The sequence below is a fragment of the Phyllobates terribilis genome, unplaced genomic scaffold (genome assembly GCF_046119375.1).
Source record: "Phyllobates terribilis strain yellow unplaced genomic scaffold, ASM4611937v1 Scaffold_13__5_contigs__length_258822181, whole genome shotgun sequence".
Classification (NCBI taxonomy): Eukaryota; Metazoa; Chordata; class Amphibia; order Anura; family Dendrobatidae; genus Phyllobates; species Phyllobates terribilis.
Genome location: NW_027362773.1, coordinates 28395776 through 28422087, shown reverse-complemented (window position 1 = coordinate 28422087; position 26312 = coordinate 28395776). Strand labels below are relative to the sequence as shown.

Below are 26312 nucleotides of genomic sequence, written 5' to 3'. Positions count from 1 at the left end.
ACCCTTCGCTCAGACACTCATATTTAAGTCACGTGCTGTCCATTTCCTTGTGGTCCTCCTTGAGATGATTCTACTCCTTCATTGGAGTCCAGCTGTGTTTAATTAAACTAATAGGACTTGATTTGGAAAGGCACACACCTGTCTATATAAGACCTCACAGCTCACAGTGCATGTCAGACCAAATGAGAATCATGAGCTCAAAGGAACTGCCCAAGGAGCTCAGAGACAATTGTGGCAAGGCACAGATCTGGCCAAGGTTACAAAAGAATTTCTGCATTACTCAAGGTTCCTAACAGCACAGTGGCCTCCATAATCCTTAAATAGAAGACGTTTGGGACCACCAGAAGTCTTCTTAGCCCTGGCCGTCCAGCCAAACTGAGCAATTGTGGGAGAAGAGCCTTGGTGGAGAGGTAAAGAAGAACCCCAGGATCACTCTGGCTGAGCTCCAGAGATGCAGTAGGGAGATGGGAGAAAGTTCCACAAAGTCAACTATCACTGCAGCCCTCCACCAGTCGGGCCTTTATGGCAGAGTAGCCAGACGGAAGCCTCTCCTCAGTGCAAGACAAATGAAAGCCCGCATAGAGTTTGCTCAAAAACACATGAAGGACTCCCAGACTATGAGAAATAAGATTCTCTGGTCTGATGAGACGGAGATAGAACTTTTAGGTGATAATTCTAAGCGGTATGTGTGGAGAAAACCAGGCACTGCTCATCATCTGCCCAATACAATTCCAACAGTGAAACATGGTGGTGGCAGCATCATGCTATGGGGGTGTTTTTCAGCTGCAGGGACAGGACGACTGGTTGCAATTGAAGCAAACATGAATGCGGCCAAGTACAGAGATATCCTGGATGAAAACCTCTTCCAGAGTGCTCTGGACCTCAGACTTGGCCAAAGGTTCACCTTCCAACAAGACAATGACCCTAAGCACACAGCTAAAATAACAAAGGACTGGCTTCAGAACAAATCTGTGACCATTCTTGACTGGCCCAGCCAGAGCCCTGACCTAAACCCAATTGAGACCTGAAAATGGCTGTCCACCAACGTTCACCATCCAACCTGACGGAACTGGAGAGGATCTGCAAGGAAGAATGGCAGAGGATCCCCAAATCCAGGTGTGAAAAACTTGTTGCATCATTCCCAAGTAGACTCATGGCTGTACTAGCTCAAAAGGGGGCTTCTACTCAATACTGAGCAAAGGGTCTGAATACTTATGATCATGTGATACTTCAGTTTTTCTTTTTTAATAAATTTGCAAAAATTTCTACAGTTGTTTTTTTTTTTCAGTCAAGATGGGGTGCAGAATGTATTTTAATGAGAAAAAATGAACTTTCTAGAATTTACCAAATGGCTGCAATGAAACAAAGAGTGAAAAATTTAAATGGGGTCTGAATACTTTCCGTAACCACTGTAGGTTGAATAAAGACTTAGGTCTTCAAGTTCAACCTTCCTCCACCAGTTATACATTGTCACTAATGTAACTATAACCCACAATGTCATGTGTATGGAGGAAATCATGTGGTACAGTCCTTTGACCAAACTTATTCAAGAAGCAGAACCATGACTGATAAATGTCTCCTACCTCCCCCAAAAGTTCCACTCGGAGGTCCTTGAGAGTGACACTTCCATCCATCTGCTCTTCCTTCTCCAGGAGCAACATAAACAAGCGACCTTCCATGTCCCCGAGAAGATAGCGGGAGCCATTGACATCTACACGATTATGACACACAATGGTACTTTGCTATATAAAAAAAATGTATATATTATATGATCAGTGATACATATGTATATATTTAATTACACAAAAAAGTTATTTAAAATGGAAATGTTACGCTCATGTGTGAAAACTCACCTTAATAATTGGAGGAGCTATAGCCAAGTATTTCTCACCATTGTGGTAAGTTATAGATTCCTGACCTATTATTATGGCTCCTCCAAAAGGCTCTGGAACTGAGAAACAGAGACCGCAAATTAGGGTACAGATAAGGAGTACATTACAATCTATGCGATATCCTAAAAGTAACTTTTGGAGTTTGAGCAGTGGCTCTTCCCGATCTGATGATGGGGGTGGAGACGCTGGTGCACGCAGGGTGGTAACCGGCGCTGGGCTCAGTGACTTCCTTGGTATGCAGCAGCACCTCTCCATCCCAATCTCTGAGAAGGTAGAAGAAAGTCGCTGCAAAGACTTTATAAATATATATCTATAAAAAAAAAACCTTTCCACTATTCTCCATGTTAGAACCTCCTAGATGAACTAAACACAAGCAGTGTGGTTAAGGGTATGGTCACATCCGGCAGATTTGTAGCACACATTTCTGCAGCGACATTCTCGCATGTGGGAACATCCTAAAAACAGAAGTTTTGTCCCGTTTTCTCCAGTTTCAGGGGGTAAAAAAGGCAAAGATAATTACAATCATACTCTACAGGACAAAAGAGAAAGAAAAAAAAAATCTCATCTTGCTGGATATACTTAAGAGCTTTTCTCAACTAGACATGGCACTGCAGCATCTGTGAGATGACTGAAAAGTATGGCGCACTGTTCCTAAGGGCTCGCTTACACAGCTAAGCGCTATGCGATAAAACATAGCCTAAGGCTAAGTGCCCGCGATGCAGAAATGCTGAAGATTTTTTCTGCATCTCCCTGGCAGGAAAAACGCATGCGGATTGTACATGCGGGATTGTACATGCGTTTTCCTGCCAGGTAGAAGCGTTTGTCAAGCGTTCTTCACATGCATTTCTGCATGCGGGTTATCAAGCGATTTTAGCATCACTTGGAAAGTGCTTGACAACTTGGTCACACTATATAAATCCATGCAATCGGCATGGATTTTTATAGTGTGACCAAGTTAATAGTTAAAAAAAAGAATAAAAATGGTAAAAAAAAACATTATACTCACCTTCTGATGGCCCCCGGTCTCCTTCTCCTGTGCATCCGGTCTCTCGTACGGCTCGAAGTGGTGTAAAAGGACCTTCCATGACGTCATTTAGTCATGTGACAGGTCACGCGACCGCCGACGTCTAAATGACATCATGGAAGGTCCTTCTATACCACCGCGAGCCACCGGGGAGCCAGGACGCACCACAGAGGAGACCGGGGGCCATCAGAAGGTAAGTATAATCTATATTTTTTTATTTTAAATTCCTTTTTTTTAACAGGTACTATGGTACCCGGGTCTGGAGGAGAGAGTCTCCTCTTCTCCAGACCCAGGTACCATCCACACATTGAATCGCTTAATATCCGCATGTGCACATGTAGTCATGGGGATACTAAGCGATTCAATGCAAGTCAATGGCGGCAATTACGCTGCGTGTCCGCAAAATTAATGGACATGCTGCGTATTTTTCCGCAATGATAATCCGCAGTGGAAATTTCCGCAGCATATGCACAGCACATACGGATTATCATTGGGGACCATGGGGCACGTATTACCAAGCGCTTTTTTTAAGCGTTTTCGCGAAATTCCGTGGCAAAAAAGCATAGTGGGCACGCAGCCTAACACTGGTCCAAGTGCTATGCGATGTTCACACATTGGGTTTTTTTGCAGCGTTTTTGTGCTGTGTGTTTTATGCAAATTTTCAGCTGCGTTTTTACAGAACCAGCAAAGATTTCAGAAATCTCATGCACACACATTTTTTTTTTCTGACTGTTTTGTCAAAAAGCTGAATTTTGCAAAATGCAGCAGGTCACTTCTTTAAGCATTTTTTCTGGGTTTTTCATCCATAGAAAGTAGTGCAAAAAGGCAGGTATCAGGTATTGCTGAGTCTTTGGTGCCAAAACCTGATGAACTTGAATCAGGTTACATTTTTTTATGCACTTAACTTTATCAGCATGCACAAGAGACAAATGTACCCTGACAAAAACACGGCAAAAGCTCAGCAAAACCTGCTTTTTTTGACGTTGCTTCTTTACTGCCAAGAGAGCAAGTTTTACTTGCAGGTAAAAACGCATCAAAAACGCAATGTGTGAACATAGCATTATTCTGTGGGGCAGCTCAGATCTGCGATTATTTTCTCATGCTGATTCGACATGAGAAAATAATCACAGCATGCTGCGATTGCAATAGATAATCGGATCGCATGCACTCATACAAGTCTATGGGTGTGTGCGAAACATCGGACTGCACTCTGATGTCATCCAAGTGCAGTCCGATTACTGCGGATGCTGGCGATGGAAGAGATGGAGAAATTACTTCCTCTGTCTCCTGCGCTGCGATTCTCTCACGTAAGAGGACAAAAGCATGGAGCACTGAAACTTGGCTCCCGCTCGCAGCAAAGTTTGAGCAGAGTGTCATTAGCATATCACATCTGAAGCTCTCGCAATGCGTGCTATACGCTAATGTGACCCCGGCCTAATTATTAGACTAGGACCTATGCATGATATGGGCCTTATTGACTGTCATGTTGCCTCTGCACACCCGATGTCAGTGCAGGAGTGTATGCACTTTACATTGGAGAGAAAAGTGGGCATAGTTCATTCACTACTTGGCCATGTTTTAAACAGATTCATTAAATGCAATGTTTTTACAAAATTGCCAAAAAGTCAGAAACGCAGCTCGGTTGCTATCTACGTTATCTAAAGTACAGCAGGTGAAGAAAAATATCACACCTCTGCTCAACACAGATCCTGGTGTAGAAAAAGGGCTGGAATTTCAGCCAGTATGAATGATAACGGTGATGCATGTTGTACCAGATTTATAAGCCACACTCTTCTCTGCCCGCCATGTGTGATTTCATACTATACTTCTACAGGTACCTGCTATCACCATAGACGCCTCAGCCTCCACATTTTCCTGCTTCCATGGACCTTTGCTGAACTCCTTTTCCCTGAGGGAGACCTCGTAAGTCTTTACATGTCGGCCCTGAGGATCTTGGTACACAAAGCAAATAGTGGGGGCTTGACAGCTGTACAGGAACTTGACATCAATGACATGCAGCTCCTCCAATCGGATGTTGAAAGCTTTCAGCTCTTTATTGTCTCTCTCAAGGGGGATTACTTTGAATAAACCATCATAAAGGCGCAATCCGATCATGCGACAGTCTGGATCGATAATCCCGATGATTCCAGTTTCAGAAGGTCGTCCGATGCGATCCTGATCGGGGAGAGACGAATTTTGGAATAAAGTTAGCGGAAATGTCTCAAAATACCATTTTAATTAAATAATAGTTGGAAGAGAGGGTTGGCTGCAGTCACCTGTACCTGGACATTGCCATGTGCGCGGGTGATGATATCAATGCTGTCTCCTGTCTGCTTATATTCCAAGATGCAGGCATTGTATTTAGCAGTCAGTACAAAAAGCAGGTCTTTACTCTCACCCTGGACAGAAGGAAGGACATTTATTACCCATCAATGTATTCATCACTTTCATCTAGAGGATGTGATAATCAGTGTAAAGAAGGGGTGCAGAGCCTGCAGCTGCTGCATGTAGTGTATGCAATCAGATGATTGCAGAATTAACTCCCGTAAGGGGACTAAAGAATAAAAAATATATAGTAGAACTACTTCTTTAACGCGGTTACATGGACAGTTAGGGTTTTATGAAGCCCAGATATCCGCTTTACACATCCATAATCAATAACTACCAGCTCACAAACAGCGATCAGCGCAGTCACCTTGGGTCTGAAGAGCTCCATTACTGCGATCTTGCCATACATCCCGACCTCCTTTACAGGACGCAGCCCCTCCGGAGTCACAACATAGATCTCCAGACGTGTGTTCTTGGCTATCAGAAGATTCAAGTCATCTTCAGATGTGAAGTGTCCTGTAATAAAAAGGAGAATTTAGAAAGGAATTTATTCAGCTGTAACTGTTCAAAATATATCTGTATATAAGAGAATCCAAAATTTGGTTAATATTAGCCATTAAAGGTAACCCCTCATGAGGATTTTACACCTTAATCTAATTTGCATGTATATACAGGCGCTTTCATGCAAATCTTTACCTTGATTGTAGAAATCCGTTTTGTTGTTTCTGAGAAATCCATCATTAAAATTGTATGCAAATGAGCAGCCAGTGCTTCAGGATGAAACACTGACCCTGCAGCTCTTGTGCACATCCTCCCCTGCCTGCCTGGAAATACTTGTATTCAGGGCTGTGGAGTCGGAGCCGGTATAAATGGACCAACTCCGACTCCTAAAATATATAATAAATTGGGTACAGTCATTCAATGCAATTTGTGAGGAATATTTATTTCATAAGAATTTGGGAAAGTTATGAAATGTCCTATAAATGTCTGACCTATTCCTGATCTAAGGGTCTAGACTTTCATCTGAGATGAATCTGTACTACAGTAAATTTATTACTTAAACATGAGCCGTGTATGAGGGAGTCGGAGTCCGTGTCATGGAAATTGAGGAGTCCGAGGTTTGGCTTACCAACTCCACAGCCCTGCTTGTATTCCCTATGAAATAACCTTTAAAAGCCATCATCATCATCATCATCACATTCCCCTCTTTTTCCTTCTGGAAATACATGACTAAATTAACCACAACGCAAACACAAGTTGTTTTTTTTTCCACAACATGAACACTACACTAGTAAATCGACTGAATGCATGTGAGAGAATGCAATAAGGTGGTCGGTGTTTCTTTTCTTTGATTTGACACATCATCTCGGCTGACATCAAAGCTGCGTCCAGGGCCCGTCGTCTGGGGTTATACAATAAAGGCGTCAAATCATCATGAAGGGGAACAGGCAGCATTTGGCACCGGTATTTTAGAGGACTGGGTACAACTCTGTTATTTGAATCCATATTGCGTTGACTTAAAGTATTATCTTAGAACTGAAAAACACTTTTAAAGTGTAATAGCAATTTAAAAAAAAAAACTGTCAAATTTTAATCGTTGGATTTCCTAGTGCTCTGATCCCGGCTGCACGGCTCCCTGCATTAGTAGCTGCACATATCCTGGGCTCTGATCCCGGCCACACTGCTGTCTGCACATATCCCCTGCTCTGATCCCTGCCGCACTGCTGCCTGCACATATCCACTGCTCTGATCCCTGCCGCACTGCTGTCTGCACATATCCCCTGCTCTGATCCCGGCCACACTGCTGTCTGCACATATCCCCTGCTCTGATCCCGGCCACACTGCTGTCTGCACATATCCCCTGCTCTGATCCCTGCCGCACTGCTGCCTGCACATATCCCCTGCTCTGATCCCGGCCACACTGCTGTCTGCACATATCCCCTGCTCTGATCCCGGCCACACTGCTGTCTGCACATATCCCCTGCTCTGATCCCTGCCGCACTGCTGCCTGCACATATCCTGGGCTCTGATCCCGGCCGCACTGCTCCCTGCATTAGTAGCTGCACATATCCTGGGCTCTGATCCCGGCCACACAGCTGTCTGCACATATCCCCTGCACTGATCCCTGCCGCCTGCACATATCCCCTGCTCTGATCCCGGCCACATTGCTCCCGGCATTAGTAGCTGCACATACTCGGGCTCTGATCCCGGCCGCACCGCTGCCTGCATTAGTAGCTTGCACATACTAGGGCTCTGATCCCGGCCGCACTGCTGCCTGCATTAGTAGCTGCACATACTCGGGCTCTAATCCCGGCCGCACTGCTGCCTGCATTAGTAGCTGCACATACTCGGGCTCTGATCCCAGCCGCACTGCTGCCTGCATTAGTAGCTGCACATACTCGGGCTCTGATCCCGGCCGCACTGCTCCCTGCATTAGTAGCTGCACATACTCGGGCTCTGATCCCGGCCGCACTGATGCCTGCATTAGTAGCTGCACATACTCGGGCTCTGATCCCGGCCGCACTGCTCCCTGCATTAGTAGCTGCACATACTCGGGTTCTGATCCCAGCCGCACCACTGCCTGCATTAGTAGCTGCACATACTCGGGCTCTGACCCCGGCCGCATTGCTCCCTGCATTAGTAGCTGCACATACTCGGGCTCTGATCCCGGCCGCACTGCTCCCTGCATTAGTAGCTGCACATACTCGGGCTTTGATCCCAGCCGCACTGCTCCCTGCATTAGTAACTGCACATACTAGGGCTCTGATCCCGGCCGCACTGCTGCCTGCATTAGTAGCTGCACATCCTCGGGCTCTGATCCCGGCCGCACTGCTCCCTGCATTAGTAGCTGCACATCCTAGGGCTCTGATCCCGGCTGCACTGCTCCCTGCATTAGTAGCTGCACATCCTAGGGCTCTGATCCCGGCCGCACTGCTCCCTGCATTAGTAGCTGCACATCCTCAGGCTCTGATCCCGGCCGCACTGCTCCCTGCATTAGTAGCTGCACATACTCGGGCTCTGATCCCGGCCGCATTGCTCCCTGCATTAGTAGCTGCACATACTCGGGCTCTGATCCCGGCCGCATTGCTCCCTGCATTAGTAGCTGCACATACTCGGGCTCTGATCCCGGCCGCATTGCTCCCTGCATTAGTAGCTGCACATACTCGGGCTCTGATCCCAGCCGCACTGCTCCCTGCATTAGTAGCTGCACATCCTAGGGCTCTGATCCCGGCTGCACTGCTCCCTGCATTAGTAGCTGCACATACTCGGGCTCTGATCCCGGCCGCACTGCTCCCTGCATTAGTAGCTGCACATCCTAGGGCTCTGATCCCGGCTGCACTGCTCCCTGCATTAGTAGCTGCACATCCTAGGGCTCTGATCCCGGCTGCACTGCTCCCTGCATTAGTAGCTGCACATCCTCGGGCTCTGATCCCGGCCGCACTGCTCCCTGCATTAGTAGCTGCACATCCTAGGGCTCTGATCCCGGCTGCACTGCTCCCTGCATTAGTAGCTGCACATCCTAGGGCTCTGATCCCAGCCGCACTGCTCCCTGCATTAGTAGCTGCACATACTCGGGCTCTGATCCCGGCCGCATTGCTCCCTGCATTAGTAGCTGCACATACTCGGGCTCTGATCCCAGCCGCACTGCTCCCTGCATTAGTAGCTGCACATCCTAGGGCTCTGATCCCGGCTGCACTGCTCCCTGCATTAGTAGCTGCACATACTCGGGCTCTGATCCCGGCCGCACTGCTCCCTGCATTAGTAGCTGCACATCCTAGGGCTCTGATCCCGGCTGCACTGCTCCCTGCATTAGTAGCTGCACATCCTAGGGCTCTGATCCCGGCTGCACTGCTCCCTGCATTAGTAGCTGCACATCCTAGGGCTCTGATCCCGGCCGCACTGCTCCCTGCATTAGTAGCTGCACATCCTAGGGCTCTGATCCCGGCCGCACTGCTCCCTGCATTAGTAGCTGCACATACTCGGGCTCTGATCCCGGCACTGACCTGTCACACAGGCGTTCACCGCAGTGGGCTTCTGCGCAGTCACCACGTAGTTGTAAGACATGTTGCCTACGGGGCTGAGCTCCTGTCGCTGCAATTCACGTAGCGACAGGCGCGAAAACAGACTGCAACAGGCCTCCGACCACCGGAACCGGAAAGAGTAAACGATAGAGATGGGACAGGCGGCTCTGCTACACCATAGAGAGCAAGTTGTTGGCCAGACTGTCTCCTATACACATAGAAAGGGATGCCAGACAGAGGAAACCGCACAGAGGGCAGCGCGTTTACCCGGGACATATAATGACCGGCCCGGGGGAGCTGCGCTTCTGTGGTGAGGAGAGCCGCGCTGTACCAGCGTCTACCATAGAGCTGGGAGGACTCCGGGCCAGAGCGGCGCTGCAGGGTGATAGAGCGGAGAGGGACAGAGCGACCCCACAGCAGCGGCAGCGGCTGCGTGTGAGCACGGCCTGGATGTGGCTGCTGTGTGCAGGAAGGTACATGCAGTGTGTGTCTATGGAGACCAAGGCTGTGACTGGAGAGAACCCTCCAGGATGAGAGAGCAGCAGATATGGAGTTACAGGGGTTTCCAGCTGTAAGGAAAGTGGCCCCCAAATGCTGTTATAACCTGAATCTATAATATAGGCCTAAAATCACTAGTACAGCAGGTGCTCGCCCTCCCTGCGCCCCACTGCTGCTCAGGTCAGGGTGCTTAGCTTGTAGTGGTAACATAACAGTGACAGCGCACATGACCGCTGCAGCCAATCAGCAAGCTTAGCAGCTCATGACAGCTACAGCCTCTGAGCTCAGTGATTGGCTGCATCGGTGCTACGTGCTGTCAACATGTCACGAGCTGGGGGGGGGACCCTCTCTGTTTGATATTTAAAGGGAACCTGTCTTGTCCGATCTATTATCTACACTGCCCCCACAATGTTGTTAGTGATGCAATGTGCACCGCGAAGAAGCTTTTTTCATTAAAATCGGTGGTAGTATAATGATTCTATAACATTATATACACTTTGTCCTACCTGCTGTATTCACTCATAGGGGTGTGATCCTGGTATTCAGTCAGGGGCAGGCGCCGCGTTCACTCACTGCTGGCGCTGCCCACGTATTTGAATACTGCTCCTGGCAAGTGCTATTACTGTGGGGCACATGCGCATTTCTACATGTTCCTCGCATGCACAGTGAAGCTGCAAACTACGCACCCTCACTGCACAGGCGGCCAGACATGTAGAAATGCGCATTCCTTTTGGAAAGAGAATTTGGGTGCAGCCGGGGCTGTGGAGTCGGTAAGCCAAACCTGCGAGTCCGACTCCTCAATTTCCCTTACACCGACTCCACGACTCCCACATATATTGCTTATATTTAAGTGAAAAATTTATTGTAGTACAACGTGAACATCAGACATTTAATCATTTTTGTGATACAATAATCAAGATATTTAGATAGAACATAATATATATTTATTGGAATACAACTTTAGAACACAAAAAACTAATAAATTGTAAATATGTAATACACTATGTAATATCGATTATGTAATAAACTATGTAAGTGGCAAAAAAACAGTTTTCAACAAAAACATACTAAATAACATTTCTGCAGTCTATGAATTTGTTCTAAGAAATAGAATTGCCTCCATCAGATCCTCCTTCATAGATGATGACCTGACCTAATAATTTTAAGGCTAGAGAACAAGCTCTCTACACTAACTTGGGTAGGTGGCAAAGCAGTAACCACATGGGCAACATCTCTAACAATTTCCGGGTATAAAGGAATTGCCTCGTGCACAGTCAGTTTTGATGAACGGTTGAATTTTTCTATTTCTTTGAGAGCAAGTGAAACATTTTGCTGAAATATGGTCAATCTGCTTGCTATAGGAGACGGAGTGAAATCTTTTTCCTTGTGGCAACGCTTTGCCTGCTCCATGTCATCCAAATACTTGTCAAAGTCAAACTCCTCATCTGATGAGGATGAAGATATGGCAGCAGTAGCACTGTCAGGACCCAAGTCCTCTTGCGCCTGGCAGTCCTCCTGTAGGCCACTCATCCTAACTGCTACCTCAGTCAGAGCTTCTTTTCCTTTAGTAAGCTGTTGATCATCAAGCAGTATACGATGACTTGGGTCCACATAAACAGCTGCCAGAAAAATGTTATTTTCCAATAGCTGAGTCTCTCTCTGTTTCATTGAAACAGAAATGCCATCTGCGATTAAACCTCCTCTTTGGGACAGGCAAAATAGCAAGTTCTTCCACTCCCTTATGAAAATGCCAGGAGTTAAATCCTCAGCTTGTAATTTTTTAGTCACGGTAAATGGGTGATTAACCCCTTTACACCCCAAGGTGGTTTGCACGTTAATGACCAGGCCAATTTTTACAATTCTGACCACTGTCACTTTATGAGGTAATTACTCTGGAACGCTTCAACGGATCCCCCTGATTCTGAGATTGTTTTTTCGTGACATATTGTACTTCATGATTGTGGTAAAATTTCTTCGATATCACTTGCGTTTATTTGTGAAAAAAACGGAAATTTGGTGAAAATTTAGAAAATTTTGCAATTTTCAAAATTTGAATTTTTATGCCCTTAAATCAGAGAGATATGTCACACAAAATAGTTAATAAATAACATTTCCCACATGTCTACTTTACATCAGCACAATTTTGGAACCAAAATTTTTTTTTGTTATGGAGCTATAAGGGTTAAAAGTTGACCAGCGATTTCTCATTTTTCCAACAAAATTTACAAAACCATTTTTCTAGGGACCACATCACACTTGAAGTCACTTTGAGGGGTCTTTATGACAGAAAATACCCAAAAGTGACACCATTCTAAAAACTGCACCCCTCAAGGTGCTCAAAACCACATTCAAGAACTTTATTAACCCTTCAGGTGCATCACAGGAATTTTTGGAATGTGGAAGAAAAAAATTAACATTTAACTTTTTTCACAAAAATTTTACTTTAGACCCAATTTTTTTTTATTTTTGCAGGGGTAACAGGAAAAAATGGACCCCAAAATTTGTTGTGCAATTTCCCCTGGGCACGCAGATACCCCATATGTGGGGAAAAACCACTATTTGGGCGCACGGCAGGGCTCGGAAAGGAAGGAGCGCCATTTGAATTTTCGATTGTAAAATTTGCTTGAATAATTAGCGGACGCCATGTTGCGTTTGGAGAGCCCCTGATGTGCCTAAATAGTGGAAACCCCCCACAAGTGACCCCATTTTGGAAACTAGACCCCCCTGGGAACTTATCTAGATGGGTGGTGAGCATTTTGAATCCCCAGGTGCTTCACAAATTAATCCGTAAAAATGAAAAAGTATTTTTTTTTTCCAGGTTTTTCATTTTTACGAATCAATTTGTGAAGCACCTGGGGGTTCCAAGTGCTCACTATGCATCTAGATAGGTGCCTTGGGGGGTCTAATTTCCAAATTGGGGTCACTTGTGGGGGAGCTCCAATGTTTAGGCACACAGGGGCTCTCCAAACGCAGCATGGTGTCCGCTAACAATTTGAGCCGATTTTTCCATTCAATTTGTTAGCGGACACCATGTCGCGTTTGGAGAGCCCCTGTGTGCCTAAACAGTGGAAACCCCCCACAAGTGACCCCATTTTGGAAACTAGACCCCTCAAGGATTTTATCAAGGGGTATAGTGAACATTTTGAACCCAGAGGTACAACAAAGAATTTGATAACATTAGGTCATCATATTGAATAAGTTGTCATTAGTCTTGAGCGCAAGTGCTCGCTACTTGAGTTTGCATCGGGTACTCAGGTATGCACCATGTACTGCGTGTGCTCGAGTGACATGCTCGAGTCCCTGCCCTGCATGTTTCACGGTTATTAGACACCCAAAAAAAAACACGCAAGGATCGCTCGTGCATGGCAGGCAATCCCCGCAAAGTTTTTTTTGGCCGCGAAGCATATGGGGCGGAGACTCGAGCATGTCACTCAAATACCCACGATACTCAATGCATACCAGAACACCCGATGCAAACTCAAGTAGCGAGCACTTGCGCTCAACACTAGTCACCATATCGTCATCTTTTTTTCTTACATTTGAAAAAAATCCCAACCCTAACCCGAGAGTTTAGTTTTTACGCCGTTCCTCGTGTGGTATAAGTGATTAGACGACTTTATTCTTCGGGTCGGTGCGATTACAGTGATACCAGAATCATATGGGGTTTTTATGATTGACAGCTGTCACACACTAAAAGACGCATTTTTTGTAAAATCTAGTTTTTGCATCGCCATATTTTGAGAGCTATAATTTTTCCATATTTTGGCCGACAGAGTCATGTGATGGCTTGTTTTTTGCGGGATGAGTTGACATTTTTATTGGTGCCATTTTCAGGCACGTGACATTTTTTGATCGCTTTCTATTCCGATTTTTGGGAGGTAGAATAAACAAAAACCACCAATTCAGGAATTGTTTTTTTTTTTTTTTTTTTTTTATTCTGTTCCGCGTGTGGTAAAATTGATAAGGCAGCTTTATTCTTTGGGTCAGTACGTTTACAGCGGTACCACATTTATATTGTTTTTCTATGTTTTGGCGCTTTTACACAATAAAAGCTATTTTATAGAAAAAAATATTTTTTTGCATTGCTTTATTCTGAGAGCTATAAGTTTTTGATTTTTCGGATGATGGAGCTGTATGGCGGCTTGTTTTTTGCGGGACGAAATGACGTTTTCAGCGGTACCATTTTTATTTATATTCGTCTTTTTGATCGCGTGTTATTCCATTTTTTGTTTGGCAGTATGATGATAAAGCATTGTTTTTTATTTTTATTTTTTACCGTGTTCACTGAAGGGGTTAACTAGTGGGACAGTTTTATAGGTCAGGTCGTTCCGGACGCGGCGATACCAAATATGTGCACTTTTATTGTTTTTTTTGTTTTTTTTTTTCATAATAATATTTATTGATGGGTACATTATATTTTTATTTTTGGTGGATTCTTTTTTTTATTTTTTTTTTAAATTTTTTTTTTTTTTTTTTTTTTTTTTCACTTTCTGAGAGTTTTTACACTTTTTTACTTTGTCCCACTCTGGGACTTTAACTTTTTTTATTCTGATCGCCTGCACAGCATAGGGATGGAGCACCATCCCTGTGCTATGCAGATAGTCAGCGCTGCACAGTGAGAACATTGTGTGGTCGTGCACTGCGCATGACCAAACAATGTTCCTGCTGCCTGGTGACCCGGATGTTGTCATGACGACATCGGGTCGTCATGGCAACACCCGGGTAGCCGCGGCAGACAGCGCTGGAGGCCGGAAGAGTAGGTGAGTATACCGATCACCTCCCCTTGCCACCGCAATGCTGCGATCGACTTCGATTGCGGGGGTTAATGTGCCGGGAGTGGTGCGGGACCGCTCCCTGCACATAGTACCGGGTGTCAGCTGTGACAATCAGCTGACACCCGGCGGCGATCGCGCCCGCACAGCCTGTGTGCGGGCGCGATCGCGATGACGTACTAATACGGGTCAGGCTCTTAAAGCCCAGGGCACTGACGCGTATTAATACGTCATGGGCTGTAAAGGGGTTAAGCAATTACTTCAATTCAGCCACCTGTGTCCATTGACCTTCATTTAGGGTTACCTGAGGGTTCGCCATATCTAGAAGAAACGGTTTTAGTGCAAGCAATCGCTCAATCATTAAATAAGTGCTGCCCCGCCGAGTGGCTTGATCGACAATTGCCCCTTTCCCAGCACGTCTCTTCAAGATGGAATCAATTTTAGGGGTTCTGGCGGCAATAACCAATTTCCTCACTTTTCCAATCAGATTTCCAGCATGTCCCTCTTGCAGACTATCTCTTATTGCCAGCTGCAGCGTGTGCACAACACAGCGCATGTGATGAATAGGAAAGAGGTGTGAAGCAGCTTCAACAAGATCATCTATTTCTAAAGTATAATTTTGCTGTTCTTCTGTTGTAATATCTGTTTGTTCCTCAGTTACATGAACAGCACTGTGGCCTTCCATCTCAAACATACTGAATCCTACATTTTCTTCTAGCTGTTGTTCATTCCTCTCATTCATCAGTAATTGTACTTATCATGTTTGAAGCCTTGTCCGTTACAATAGCAAGAACCTGTTCTTTTTTGAGTTTGTAATCTTGCAGAACTTTTTCCACTGAGGCCTGGAGAAACTGGCTGCTGTGATGAGCTTTAGGATCTTTTACTGCCAGTGTCTTGGTAACAATTTCTTTATCACAAACATATCGAACATTGATGGAAAAATAGTTCACTCTGTGACGTATGCAGGCTTCCATTTTAAGAAACATGAAGCGTCTTTTGAGAGTCTTTATAAGATCTTCCTTTTGTTTAAGGGCTTCTTAAGTCACTGCTTTTCTAATACTTTCTCTTTCCAGAGAAACACCAAGTTTGCCGGCCATTTCTCCATTAAGAGCTGTAAAAGCTGGTCGTGCAAATAATGATACTGGTACACCGTCCTCCACAACAAGCTGTATGAGCTGTCTTTTAAACATATCTGCTGTCATTGTTACAGTAACTTTGTCACTTACAAAATATCTTGTTAATGATGTTTGAGATGCTCTTTCCTCCTCCTCTGCCTGGCAGGAAGTGCTGGGCGCGGGGTTTCTTGGTGCTGGGCGCGGGGTTTCTTGGTGCTGGGCGCGGGGTTTCTTGGTGCTGGGCGCGGGGTTTCTTGGTGCTGGGCGCGGGGTTTCTTGGTGCTGGGCGCGGGGTTTCTTGGTGCTGGGCGCGGGGTTTCTTGGTGCTGGGCGCGGGGTTTCTTGGTGCTGGGCGCGGGGTTTCTTGGTGCTGGGCGCGGGGTTTCTTGGTGCTGGGCGCGGGGTTTCTTGGTGCTGGGCGCGGGGTTTCTTGGTGCTGGGCGCGAGTTTCTTGGTGCTGGGCGCGGGTTTCTTGGTGCTGGGCGCGAGTTTCTTGGTGCTGGGTGCGGGTTTCTTGGTGCTGCTATCTTTCCCAGTCACAGCTTTGAAAACTTCTGGGTGGAAACGTTGTAAATGTCTTTTTAGATTGGAAGCTCTTGTAGGAGCATTTTTATCACTGCCTGAGTATGCACTGATTTTGGCATCACAGCATTTGTTTTCCTTTGGGTCACTTGTCATACATTGACACACAAAATATTTTTCATCTTGAGTCACTGTGAAATGCTCAAATACAGCTGACTTCATGGGGAGCTTCTTACACATTTTGTAATATAAATTCACTCTCAAAATTATTTTATTTTATAGGACAAATTATGTACAGTACAGACCAAAAGTTTGGACACACCTCATTTAAAGATTTTTATGTATTTTCATGACTATGAAAATTGTACATTCACACTGAAGGCATCAAAACTATGAATTAACACATGTGGAATTATATACTTAACAAAAAAGTGTGAAACAACTGAAAATATGTCTTATATTCTAGGTTCTTCAAAGTAGCCACCTTTTGCTTTGATGACTGCTTTGCACACTCTTGGCATTCTCTTGATGAGCTTCAAGTGGTAGTCACCGGAAATGGTTTTCACTTCACAGGTGTGCCCTGTCAGGTTTAATAAGTGGGATTTCTTGCCTTATAAATGGGGTTGGGACCATCAGTTGTGTTGTGCAGAAGTCTGGTGGATACACAGCTGATAGTCCTACTGAATAGACTGTTAGCTGCTTTTTTCTTGCCATAATACAAATTCTAAGTAAAGAAAAATGAATGGCCATCATTACTTTAACAAATGAAGGTCAGTCAGTGCAAAAAATTGGGAAAACTTTGAAAGTGTCCCCAAGTGCAGTTGCAAAAAACATCAAGCGCTACAAAGAAACTGACTCACATGAGGACCGCCCCAGGAAAGGAAGACCAAAAGTCACCTCTGCTTCTGAGGATAAGTTTATCCGAGTCACCAGCCTCAGAAATCGCAGGTTAACAGCAGCTCAGATTAGAGACCAGGTCAATGCCACACATAGTTCTAGCAGCAGACACATCTCTACAACAACTGTTAAGAGGAGATTTTGTGCAGCAGGCCTTCATGGTAAAATAGTTGCTAGGAAACCACTGCTAAGGACAGGCAACAAGCAGAAGAGACTTGTTTGGGCTAAAGAACACAAGGAATGGACATTAGACCAGTGGAAATCTGTGCTTTGGTCTGATGAGTCCAAATTTGAGATCTTTGGTTCCAACCACCGTGTCTTTGTGCGATGCAGAAAAGGTGAACGGATGGACTCTACATGCCTGGTTCCCACCGTGAAGCATGGAGGAGGAGGTGTGATGGTGTGGGGGTGCTTTGCTGGTGACACTGTTGGAGATTTATTCAAAATTGAAGGCATACTGAACCAGCATGGCTACCACAGCATCTTGCAGCGGCATGCTATTCCATCCGGTTTGCGTTTAGTTGGACCATCATTTATTTTTCAACAGGACAATGACTCCAAACACACCTCCAGGCTGTGTAAGGGCTATTTGACCAAGAGGGAGAGTGATGGGGTGCTACTCCAGAATGCCTGGCCTCCACAGTCACCAGACCTGAACCCAATCGAGATGGTTTGGGGTGAGCTGGACCGCAGAGTGAAGGCAAAAGGGCCAACAAGTGCTAAGCATCTCTGGGAACTCCTTCAAGATTGTTGGAAGACCATTTCCGGTGACTACCTCTTGAAGCTCATCAAGAGAATGCCAAGAGTGTGCAAAGCAGTCATCAAAGCAAAAGGTGGCTACTTTGAAGAACCTAGAATACAAGACATATTTTCAGTTGTTTCACACTTTTTTGTTAAGTATATAATTCCACATGTGTTAATTCATAGTTTTGATGCCTTCAGTGTGAATGTACAATTTCATAGTCATGAAAATACAGAAAAATCTTTAAATGAGAAGGTGTGTCCAAACGTTTGGTCTATACTGTATATTATAATTCCAGCAAGAACAGGGAACCATGTACAGTGGGGAAAATAAGAATTTGATACACTGACTAATTTGCAAGTTTTCCCACCTACAAAGAATGGAGAGGTCTGCAATTGTACACTTCACCTGTGAGAGACAGACTAAAAAAAATCCAGAAAATCACATTGTATGATTTAAATAATAGGCATTTTATTGCATAATATACGTATTTGATACAATAGAGAAACATAACTTAATATTTGGTACAGAAACCATTGTTTGCAATTACAGAAGTCAGACATTTCCTGTAGATTCTGTTTCTCACAGGTCAAGTGTACCTATGATTAAAAATGTCAGACCTCTCCATTCTTTGTAGGTGGGAATCGACAGTGTATCAAATACATACTTTCCCCAATGTATAATTTTAGATAGAAATAAAACAAACTTTGCATAAATCAATAGTACAGATGATAAATATAAAGTTTGTAAAATATGTTATTAGATAGCTTTACTTTGAATTTCCAATCTCAGGCTTTTCTTAGGGTACAGCTCACTAAATGCTTCACAGTCTATAAAGAGGGGAGGAGGGAGGGAGCAAGTTTGTTGTGTATCATACTCCAGGAACAAAGAAACTGATAACAGCTAATAACTTGATGCTTTGGCTTCTATACCTATACAAGTCCTCATATAAGTCCTCATCAATCCTGTTGCTGTATTTTCCCTGTATATTGTATAGAAGCTAGCTTCCCAAAAGTATATGAGCTTAAAGGAAAAACAAACAAGCATCAAGCATACAGAGAGAACATACAGTATACTGATTTATGCACAGTTTATTGAAAGTTTAAATATGCTTTAAGAAGTAATTATCTTAATCTTGTTATCCTGTTCACTCTAGCAATTCTTCTGAGATGAGTGCAGGCCTTCCTTCTTCCTGAGTGCAGGCCTTCCTTCTTCCTGAGTGCAGGCCTTCCTTCTTTCTGAGTGCAGGCCTTCCTTCTTTCTGAGTGCAGGCCTTCCTTCTTTCTGAGTGCAGGCCTTCCTTCTTTCTGAGTGCAGGCCTTCCTTCTTTCTGAGTGTGTTTACTTTTTACCCTTGTCTGTAGAGGAGGAGCTTCACTGGTGCTGGAGTGCAGCACCGACTTATCTTAGCTAAGACAAAGCCTAGATCCTCAGGCTACATTCACACCATGGGCGTAGCCAGGATCAAAACTAGCAGGGGGAGCCAGAACCTCATACTGCACACCTCAGCTGCTGCAGAACCTCATACTGCACACCCCTACACTTGAAAATAAAGCCTGCACCTTAAGAAGATGTGGTGAATGCAGTCTATTTATTCCTACTATCAATTGATGTTGATGTGTTACTGAAGACGAGCAATGCCTGTCATGGGCCTCCTTTTGGGCAGCTATGAGGTGTACCTGACTGGAGCTAAAAAAATAAAAGGAGTGTTAGTCTGTGTGCTACCCGGCTTTCATTCTTTTTGGTACAGATAAGATATGGATAGACAGATATGGATGGATAGATAAAGTCATAGAGGGATGGATAGATAGTGTGATAGATGGAGGGATGGATAGGTAAATAGAGGGATGGAGAGATAGATAGATACAGGGATGGATGGATGGATAGATAGATGATAGATAGCCATATGGAGGGATAGATGAAAGGATGGATGGATGGATGGATAGATAGAAGGATAAATGAAAGGATAGATGAACGGATAGATGGAGGGATAGATAGAGGGATGAATAGATAGATGAATACATGGAGGGATAGATAGAGTGTGATAGACAGATGACAGCTACAGACAGCAAATAGTACATTCCACATATCGCACATATAGTTCACACATTGTACAGAGAGCACATAATAATCACTTACAATATTAGCATTAGTTACCTTCCTGTGACAGAGATGAGCAGCAGTACTTTCACTTTCTCCAGCTCGGGGCCCAGGAATCGGATCCTGTGCAGGGCAGGCACCCCTCCCCCTCCTCTCTCTGGTGAAGACGGCAGAAGACAGGACAGAGGAGGGGAGATTGCTCCCTGCAGTCTGGAGCCAGTGCAGGACGGGAGCACTGCAGCATACAAGTGAGTTTTGATAGGTGCGTGCCCCTGCTTCTAGGGGGGGGGGCAGCTGCCCCTCGCTGGCTACCGCCATGATTCACACACAGCGTTTTTGCGGATCCGTTTTTTGCAGTAAAATGCAGTGACTCTGGGCATCCCAGCAAAGTCAATGGGTTTCAAGATATTACATTCAGACACATCGTTTTGTGAGGATCCGTTTTTGGGCTCAAAAACGGATCCTCACAAAGAATGAGCATGTCAGTTTGTGCGGTGTTTTTCTAATCTGCTTTTGCTATTGAAAACATTATCTATGAGCTCAAAAACCTTTCAGGTGATGCGGTTTTTTAAAAAGCTGATCTGCTTTTGCAGCTGAAAAACGTATCCTCAAAAAATGCAGCAAAAACGCTGTGTGTGAATGTAACCTTAGATCTGGAATAGAACAGCCATTTATAGGACATTTCATAACTTTCCCAAATTCCTATGAAAAAATATTCAGCACATTCTGTATTGAACTACTGTACCCAATTTATTATATATTTTAGGAGTCGGTCCATTTTATACCGACTCAACGACTCCGACTCCACAGCCCTGGGTGCAGCAATATGGCGCCGCGCATGCACAGTAGCATCTCTCGGCAGTCGAGAAATGCTACTGCGCGGGGGCCATTTTGCTGCAGGCAAATTTATTTTTCCTGTAGCAAAATGGCGTTGGCATGTGCACAGTAGCCAAGCGCCTTGGCACCTAGTTACTGCGTGAACGCTTAGCTACTGCGCACGTACTGACGCCAGTTTGGTACAGGAAAAATAAATTTCCTGCAGCAATATGGCCGTCCGCGCTTGCGCAGTTGCATTTCTCGGTTGTTGAGAGGTGCTATTGCGCATGCGCGGCGCCATATTGCTGCACTCGCACTCTTTTTCCAAAAGCCAAATGGTGTGCGCAGTAGCATCTCTCGGCAAACGTGAGATGCTACTGCACATGCAATGGCCGCCTCAGTCATTTTGGGTGGAAATGTAAATTTCACTTTGTGACACAAATTACATAGTATGTAAAATAGTAGGCAGGTCACTGAAAGCACAGTGACCTGTCACAAGGCAGAGATAGGCATACATGAATACATAATGAGAGCACCAGAGCAACATTCATATCATTATTGCAGAATTGAAAGTAAAGATTATAAAAGAACCACAGGACGGATTTCATCACCCAAGGTATCATTTTACTCAGTGTAACAGCGCCCACCTAACAGTTTATGTGGTTTACTGAGCACATCCTGCTGACAGGTGCACTTTAAAGGGAATCTGTTACCCCCTGGCACTTATCTGGCCTCTAATATGGGCATACAGGTGATAGAAATGTAAATCTATACTTACCTGTATGGCCTATATTAGAGGTTAGGTTGCTGTGAAATTTCTTTTTATTCCGATAGGTTTCTGATGCTTGCAGGCCCAGGGCCCGTAAGAAATCCTGTTTCCCTCCTCTTCTGCACGTCACAGTGCCCTGTGCCACGGGCAAATCCCGCGCCTGCATACCTCTCCCTCCCTTCTATTCTCATTGTACAGCAGTGATCTTGTGTGCAGGCGCCGGCGAGTCACTGTGACTTCTGATCCAGTGACCTCTGGCGTGCGCAACACTAAGGTGTTCTCCCCACTTCCTCGCTATGCATATGGTTCCTGACGATGCAGGGAGGAAGTGGGGAGAACACCTTAGTGTTGCGCACGCCAGAAGTCACTGGAGCGGAAGTCACAGTGACTCACCAGCACCTGCACACAAGATCACTGCTGTACACAACATAGCCGGGAGCAAAAAGTGCGCCTTGTGTGACAGGTGATATGCACAAGATTTGGATGCCGAAACTGCACTTCACGGGGCACTGTTACATGGAGGCTATGGGGAAAGCATTGTAATTCACTCAGGAGACAGGGATTTCTTCTGGGCCTGCAAGCATCAGAAACCTGAAAGAATAAAAAGCAATTCAATTCACTGCAACCAGACCTCTAATATGGGCCATACAGGTAGGTATAGATTTAGATTTCTATCACCTGTATGCCCATAGTAGAGGTCAGATAAGTGCCAAGGGGTGACATTCCCTTTCCATTTTTGTCATATTTTATACGACACCCATATGTATACACAAGCTGTTGTAGTGAGACATGCCTGCCTCGTGTTGCTGCAGAACCACGGATAGCATCGGTCGTGTGCACGAGACCTTAGACACATTCTGTGCCTTTCTGACAAGAGGGCAAGACCTCACTGAAGAGGGGTGTGAGTTATTGAAAAATAGGTGTGCAATCCCATGTGTCAACAATTGTGGTGCACAGCTCCTGACATTAAAGGGCTTGTCCAGTACTAAGTAGTTTTTTTTTACTATGTAGTTTTATTCGGTCGTCCATGACAGCACCACGTGAGAGAGAGGATCCGCCCATCAAGGACAGGAAACCTACAGGTTAAAAAGAGCGGCCCTCTCTTTCCGCCTCAGTTTAGGTTTCCTGTCCATGATGGGGGACCTTGCAGGCTTACCTGCAGAAGATGGACTCCTGTCCCAGAGAGGGCCACAGCAGGTGGTTGGAGCCGGTCCGTCCCGGTCCTCTGGAGACGCCACGGCAGGGCTCATGGGGGCGCCTCCGTGAGCCTTGCGGCAGGCGCGACATCGCCTCACGGGAGGTAGATGTCCGCCAGGTGTGGGGCCGCTAGCGGGCTTCCCCCCCCCCCTCGCTACCGCTTGCAGGAGATCCAGGTCGCGCCGGCGGCGCACGTGACGGGCGCGACCTTCTGACGCGACTTCCGGTGCGCCGGGCAGGAAGCCCTGTGACGTCACCGGAAGGGGCGGGGCTCGTTTGAATTTTTTGGCGCGAGCAGCTGAACGCCGGGGGATTGAGGACCTGGCGGCGAGTAGCCCACCTGGATCCCACCTGGACCTGGGGAGGAAGACCAAGGAGCAGGTAACACCCTCCTGGGTAAAAAAAAAAAAGGAAACACACACCCACACATGGTACCGGTATGGCCAGTATATAAAGAGTCTGGTAACATACAGAGGTGCTTCCCAGCCCATTCTTACATTGTAAGCTATGGAAGATTCACAGGAGCTGTCACCTAGGCAACATCTGCTGCAGGAGCAGCCCTCTGGGGAGCCCTCACAACTAGTGGCGCAGCATCATTCCCGGCTAGGGTCTGGTCGTGCAACTAGAAGAGCTACCACTAAGAGCAGGAAGGACGGTCCGGTGCGGCGTGATTCCTCGCCATGCATGCTGGATTCTTCTGCTTCTACGGTACCGAAGGTTCTGTGGGGTGAGTGGAATCTTCGTGAAAGTTCTACTAATGTTTCCTCCTTTTTTCTATCTATGACTTTCTTTTAGAGCAAGAAATGTTCCTCGAAGTCCAAGCACAGAGAGTGTGCCTTATGTAGCTGTCCACTCCCTGATTCTTATAGCAAAAGGTTGTGTCAGCTTTGTATCAGCAAAATGATATCGGAGGAGACCCCAGATTTTTCCCTAGGCCTAAGAACTTTAATAAGGGAAGAAATAGGCAAAGCATTGCAAGGTTCAGAGTCTGGGCATATTCCTCAAGAAACCCAGCCGGGTTCAGACTCTGAGCTATCGGTCGCTTCCTCCTCCGCCTTCTCTTCCTCTGATAGTGAGCCAGACAGACAGTGCTTCCCCCTGAAGGAGGTCGATGCCCTAGTAAAAGCCGTCCGATCTACAATGGGGATAGTGGACTCGAGGGTAGAGAAGTCAGCTGAGGATGTTATGTTTGGTGGTCTGGGGCTAAAGAAGAGAAGGGTCTTTCCAGTAAATTCAAGGGTGAAAGACCTCATTGATAAGGAGTGGAGAAAGCCTGACAAGAAGGGTAGTGTTCCTCCATCCTTTAAAAGGAAATATCCGTTTGAGGATGCTATGTGTTCCTCCTGGTTAAAAGCACCCAAGCTGGATGTTGCTGTTACTAAAGCAGCGAAAAGAACTTCCCTCCCGTTCGATGATATGGGTGCATTGAGAGACCCCCTAGACAGACGGGCTGATACTTTCCTGAAAGGGGCATGGGAAACAGCTGCGGGAGCACTGAGACCAACAGTAGCAGCTACCTGTACGTCCAGAGCCCTGATGGTGTGGCTTGAACAGCTAGACAGTCAGTTGAAGGATGGGACTTCTAGGAAAGACATTATTTCTTCCCTTCCACTGGTTCAGGGGGCGGCAGCTTTTTTTGCTGATGCATCTGTGGACTCGGTGAGGTTGGCAGCAAAGTCAGCAGCACTGTCAAATGCGGCTAGGCGAGCCTTGTGGATTAAAAGCTGGCCAGGGGATTTACAGACTAAGGGCCCCGTCACACTAAGCGATGCAGCAGCGATCCCGACAACGATACGACCTGTCAGGGATCGTTGCTGCATCGCTAATACATCGCTGGTGAGCTGTCAAACAGGCAGGCTCACCAGCGATCAGGGGAGCAGCGATATCGTGGAAAGAATCGTTCCACGATGTCCTGCTCCCGTTACCAGCCTGCTGCAAGCAGGAGCAGGCTGGTAACTATGGTAAACATCGGGTTACTAAGTGCGCGTGTGCCCCTAGTAACCCGCTGTTTACCATGGATACCACTCTGCTACGGTGCGCGGGAGCCTCCGTGCACCGTAGCAGAGTGGTATCCATGGTAAACAGCGGGTTACTAAGTGCGCGCGTGCCCCTAGTAACCCGATGTTTACCATAGTTACCAGCCAGATCGTTGGTCCCGCTGGTCACACACAGCGATGTGTGCTGGCCAGCGGGAGGCCAACGACCAAAAAATGGTCCAGGACACTTTGCAACGATCAGCGACCTCACAGCAGGGGCCTGATCGTTGCAAAGTGTCACACACAGCGACATCGCTGGTGAGTCACCAAAACCGTGACTCAGCAGCGATATCGCTAGCGATATCGCTATGTGAGACGGGGGCTTAAGTCCAGACTGTGTACAATCCCGTGTGAAGGGGAATACCTCTTTGGTCAGACCATGGACGACTTATTGGAGAAAGCGGGGGACCCTAAGAAGGGGTTTCCATCAGTTCCTCTACCCTCCTTTAAGAGATCGTTCCGGAAGAGGAAATTTTTCCGGAAGAGATATTTCAGGGAGCAAGACAAGTCTGATGAAAGAGGTCGAAAAGGTAGAGGTCTACTCTTTGGTCCGTCTCCAAAAATTGAGCAGAAGCCAGGGGATACACAATCAGCCCAGGTGGGAGGGAGATTGTCATTTTTTGTCCCAGCTTGGGAACAGATTTCTCATAGTAATTGGATTTTGAGCCTGATTAAGTATGGTCTTAAGTTTCAATTTAAAGCATTGCCTCACAAAAGGTTCAGGGTTGTTCCCTCCAGTTCTTCCCCAGAACGCCAGGCTGCCCTCGTTTCGGAAGTACAAACCCTAATAAGAAAGCACGTCCTGATTGAGGTTCCGGAAGCTGAAAAGGGTCTTGGTTTCTACTCCCCGCTCTTCTTGATTCCGAAACCGGATGGAAGTTTCAGGACAATTATAAATCTGAAATCCCTGAATAATTTCCTTAAAATACACACCTTTAAAATGGAGTCTTTAACCCCTTAATAACATCTGACGTACTAATATGCGTCTGTGCCCTGGGACTTAAGAGCCAGACCCGTATTAGTACGTCATCGCGATCGCGCGCGCACACAGGCTGTGCGGGCGCGATCGCCGCCGGGTGTCAGCTGATTGTCACAGCTGACACCCGGTACTATGTGCAGGGAGCGGTCACGCACCGCTCCCAGCACATTAACCCCCGCGATGCTGCGATCGAAGTCGATCGCGGCATTGCGGGGGCAAGGGGAGGTGATCGGCGATACTCACCTCCTCTTCCGGCTTCCAGCGCAGTCTGCAAAGGCTTCCCGGGTGTTGCCATGACGACCCGATGTCGTCATGACAACATCCGGGTCACCAGAGAGCAGGAAGATTGCTTGGACATGCGCAGTGCATCTCCAAGCAATCTTCACACTGTGCACTTCTGACAGCCTTCATGGCATAGGGATGGTGCTCCATTCCTGTGCCATGCAGGCGATCAGAAAAAAAAAGTGAAAGTCCCAGAGTGGGACAAAGTAATAAAGTGGATAAACTGTGTGAAAGTGGAAAAAAAAAAAAAAAAAAATGTGCAAAAATATTATAAAAAAATAAAAAAAATAATACACCAAAAATAAAAATATAATGTACCCAT

General features: G+C 46.1%; 2 protein-coding genes across 6 annotated transcripts in view; one reads left to right on the top strand and one right to left on the bottom strand.

Annotated features, from left to right (window-relative positions):
- Positions 1 to 9589, bottom strand: part of DDB1 (damage specific DNA binding protein 1) — a 35331-nt gene extending 25742 nt beyond the window's left edge. The window contains exons 1-6 of one of the 2 annotated variants that reach the window (XM_073658001.1): positions 9249 to 9589; positions 5612 to 5760; positions 5193 to 5315; positions 4755 to 5091; positions 1854 to 1951; positions 1584 to 1742 (exon numbers count right to left, since the gene is read on the bottom strand). In XM_073658001.1, coding sequence (XP_073514102.1) covers positions 1584 to 1742; positions 1854 to 1951; positions 4755 to 5091; positions 5193 to 5315; positions 5612 to 5760; positions 9249 to 9309 — 927 coding nt within the window. In that variant the 5' untranslated portion in view covers positions 9310 to 9589. The remainder of the gene's footprint in view (positions 1 to 1583; positions 1743 to 1853; positions 1952 to 4754; positions 5092 to 5192; positions 5316 to 5611; positions 5761 to 9248) is intronic. The other variant, XM_073658002.1, reaches the window with a different exon arrangement.
- Positions 9470 to 26312, top strand: part of TKFC (triokinase and FMN cyclase) — a 66773-nt gene continuing 49930 nt past the window's right edge. Inside the window, exon 1 of one of the 4 annotated variants that reach the window (XM_073658005.1) lies at positions 9470 to 9576. The gene's annotated coding sequence lies outside the window, so the exon portion shown is untranslated. Of the gene's footprint in view, positions 9577 to 9613; positions 9740 to 20068; positions 20160 to 26312 lie in introns of those variants that run through there. The other 3 variants (XM_073658004.1, XM_073658009.1, XM_073658006.1) reach the window with 3 other exon arrangements.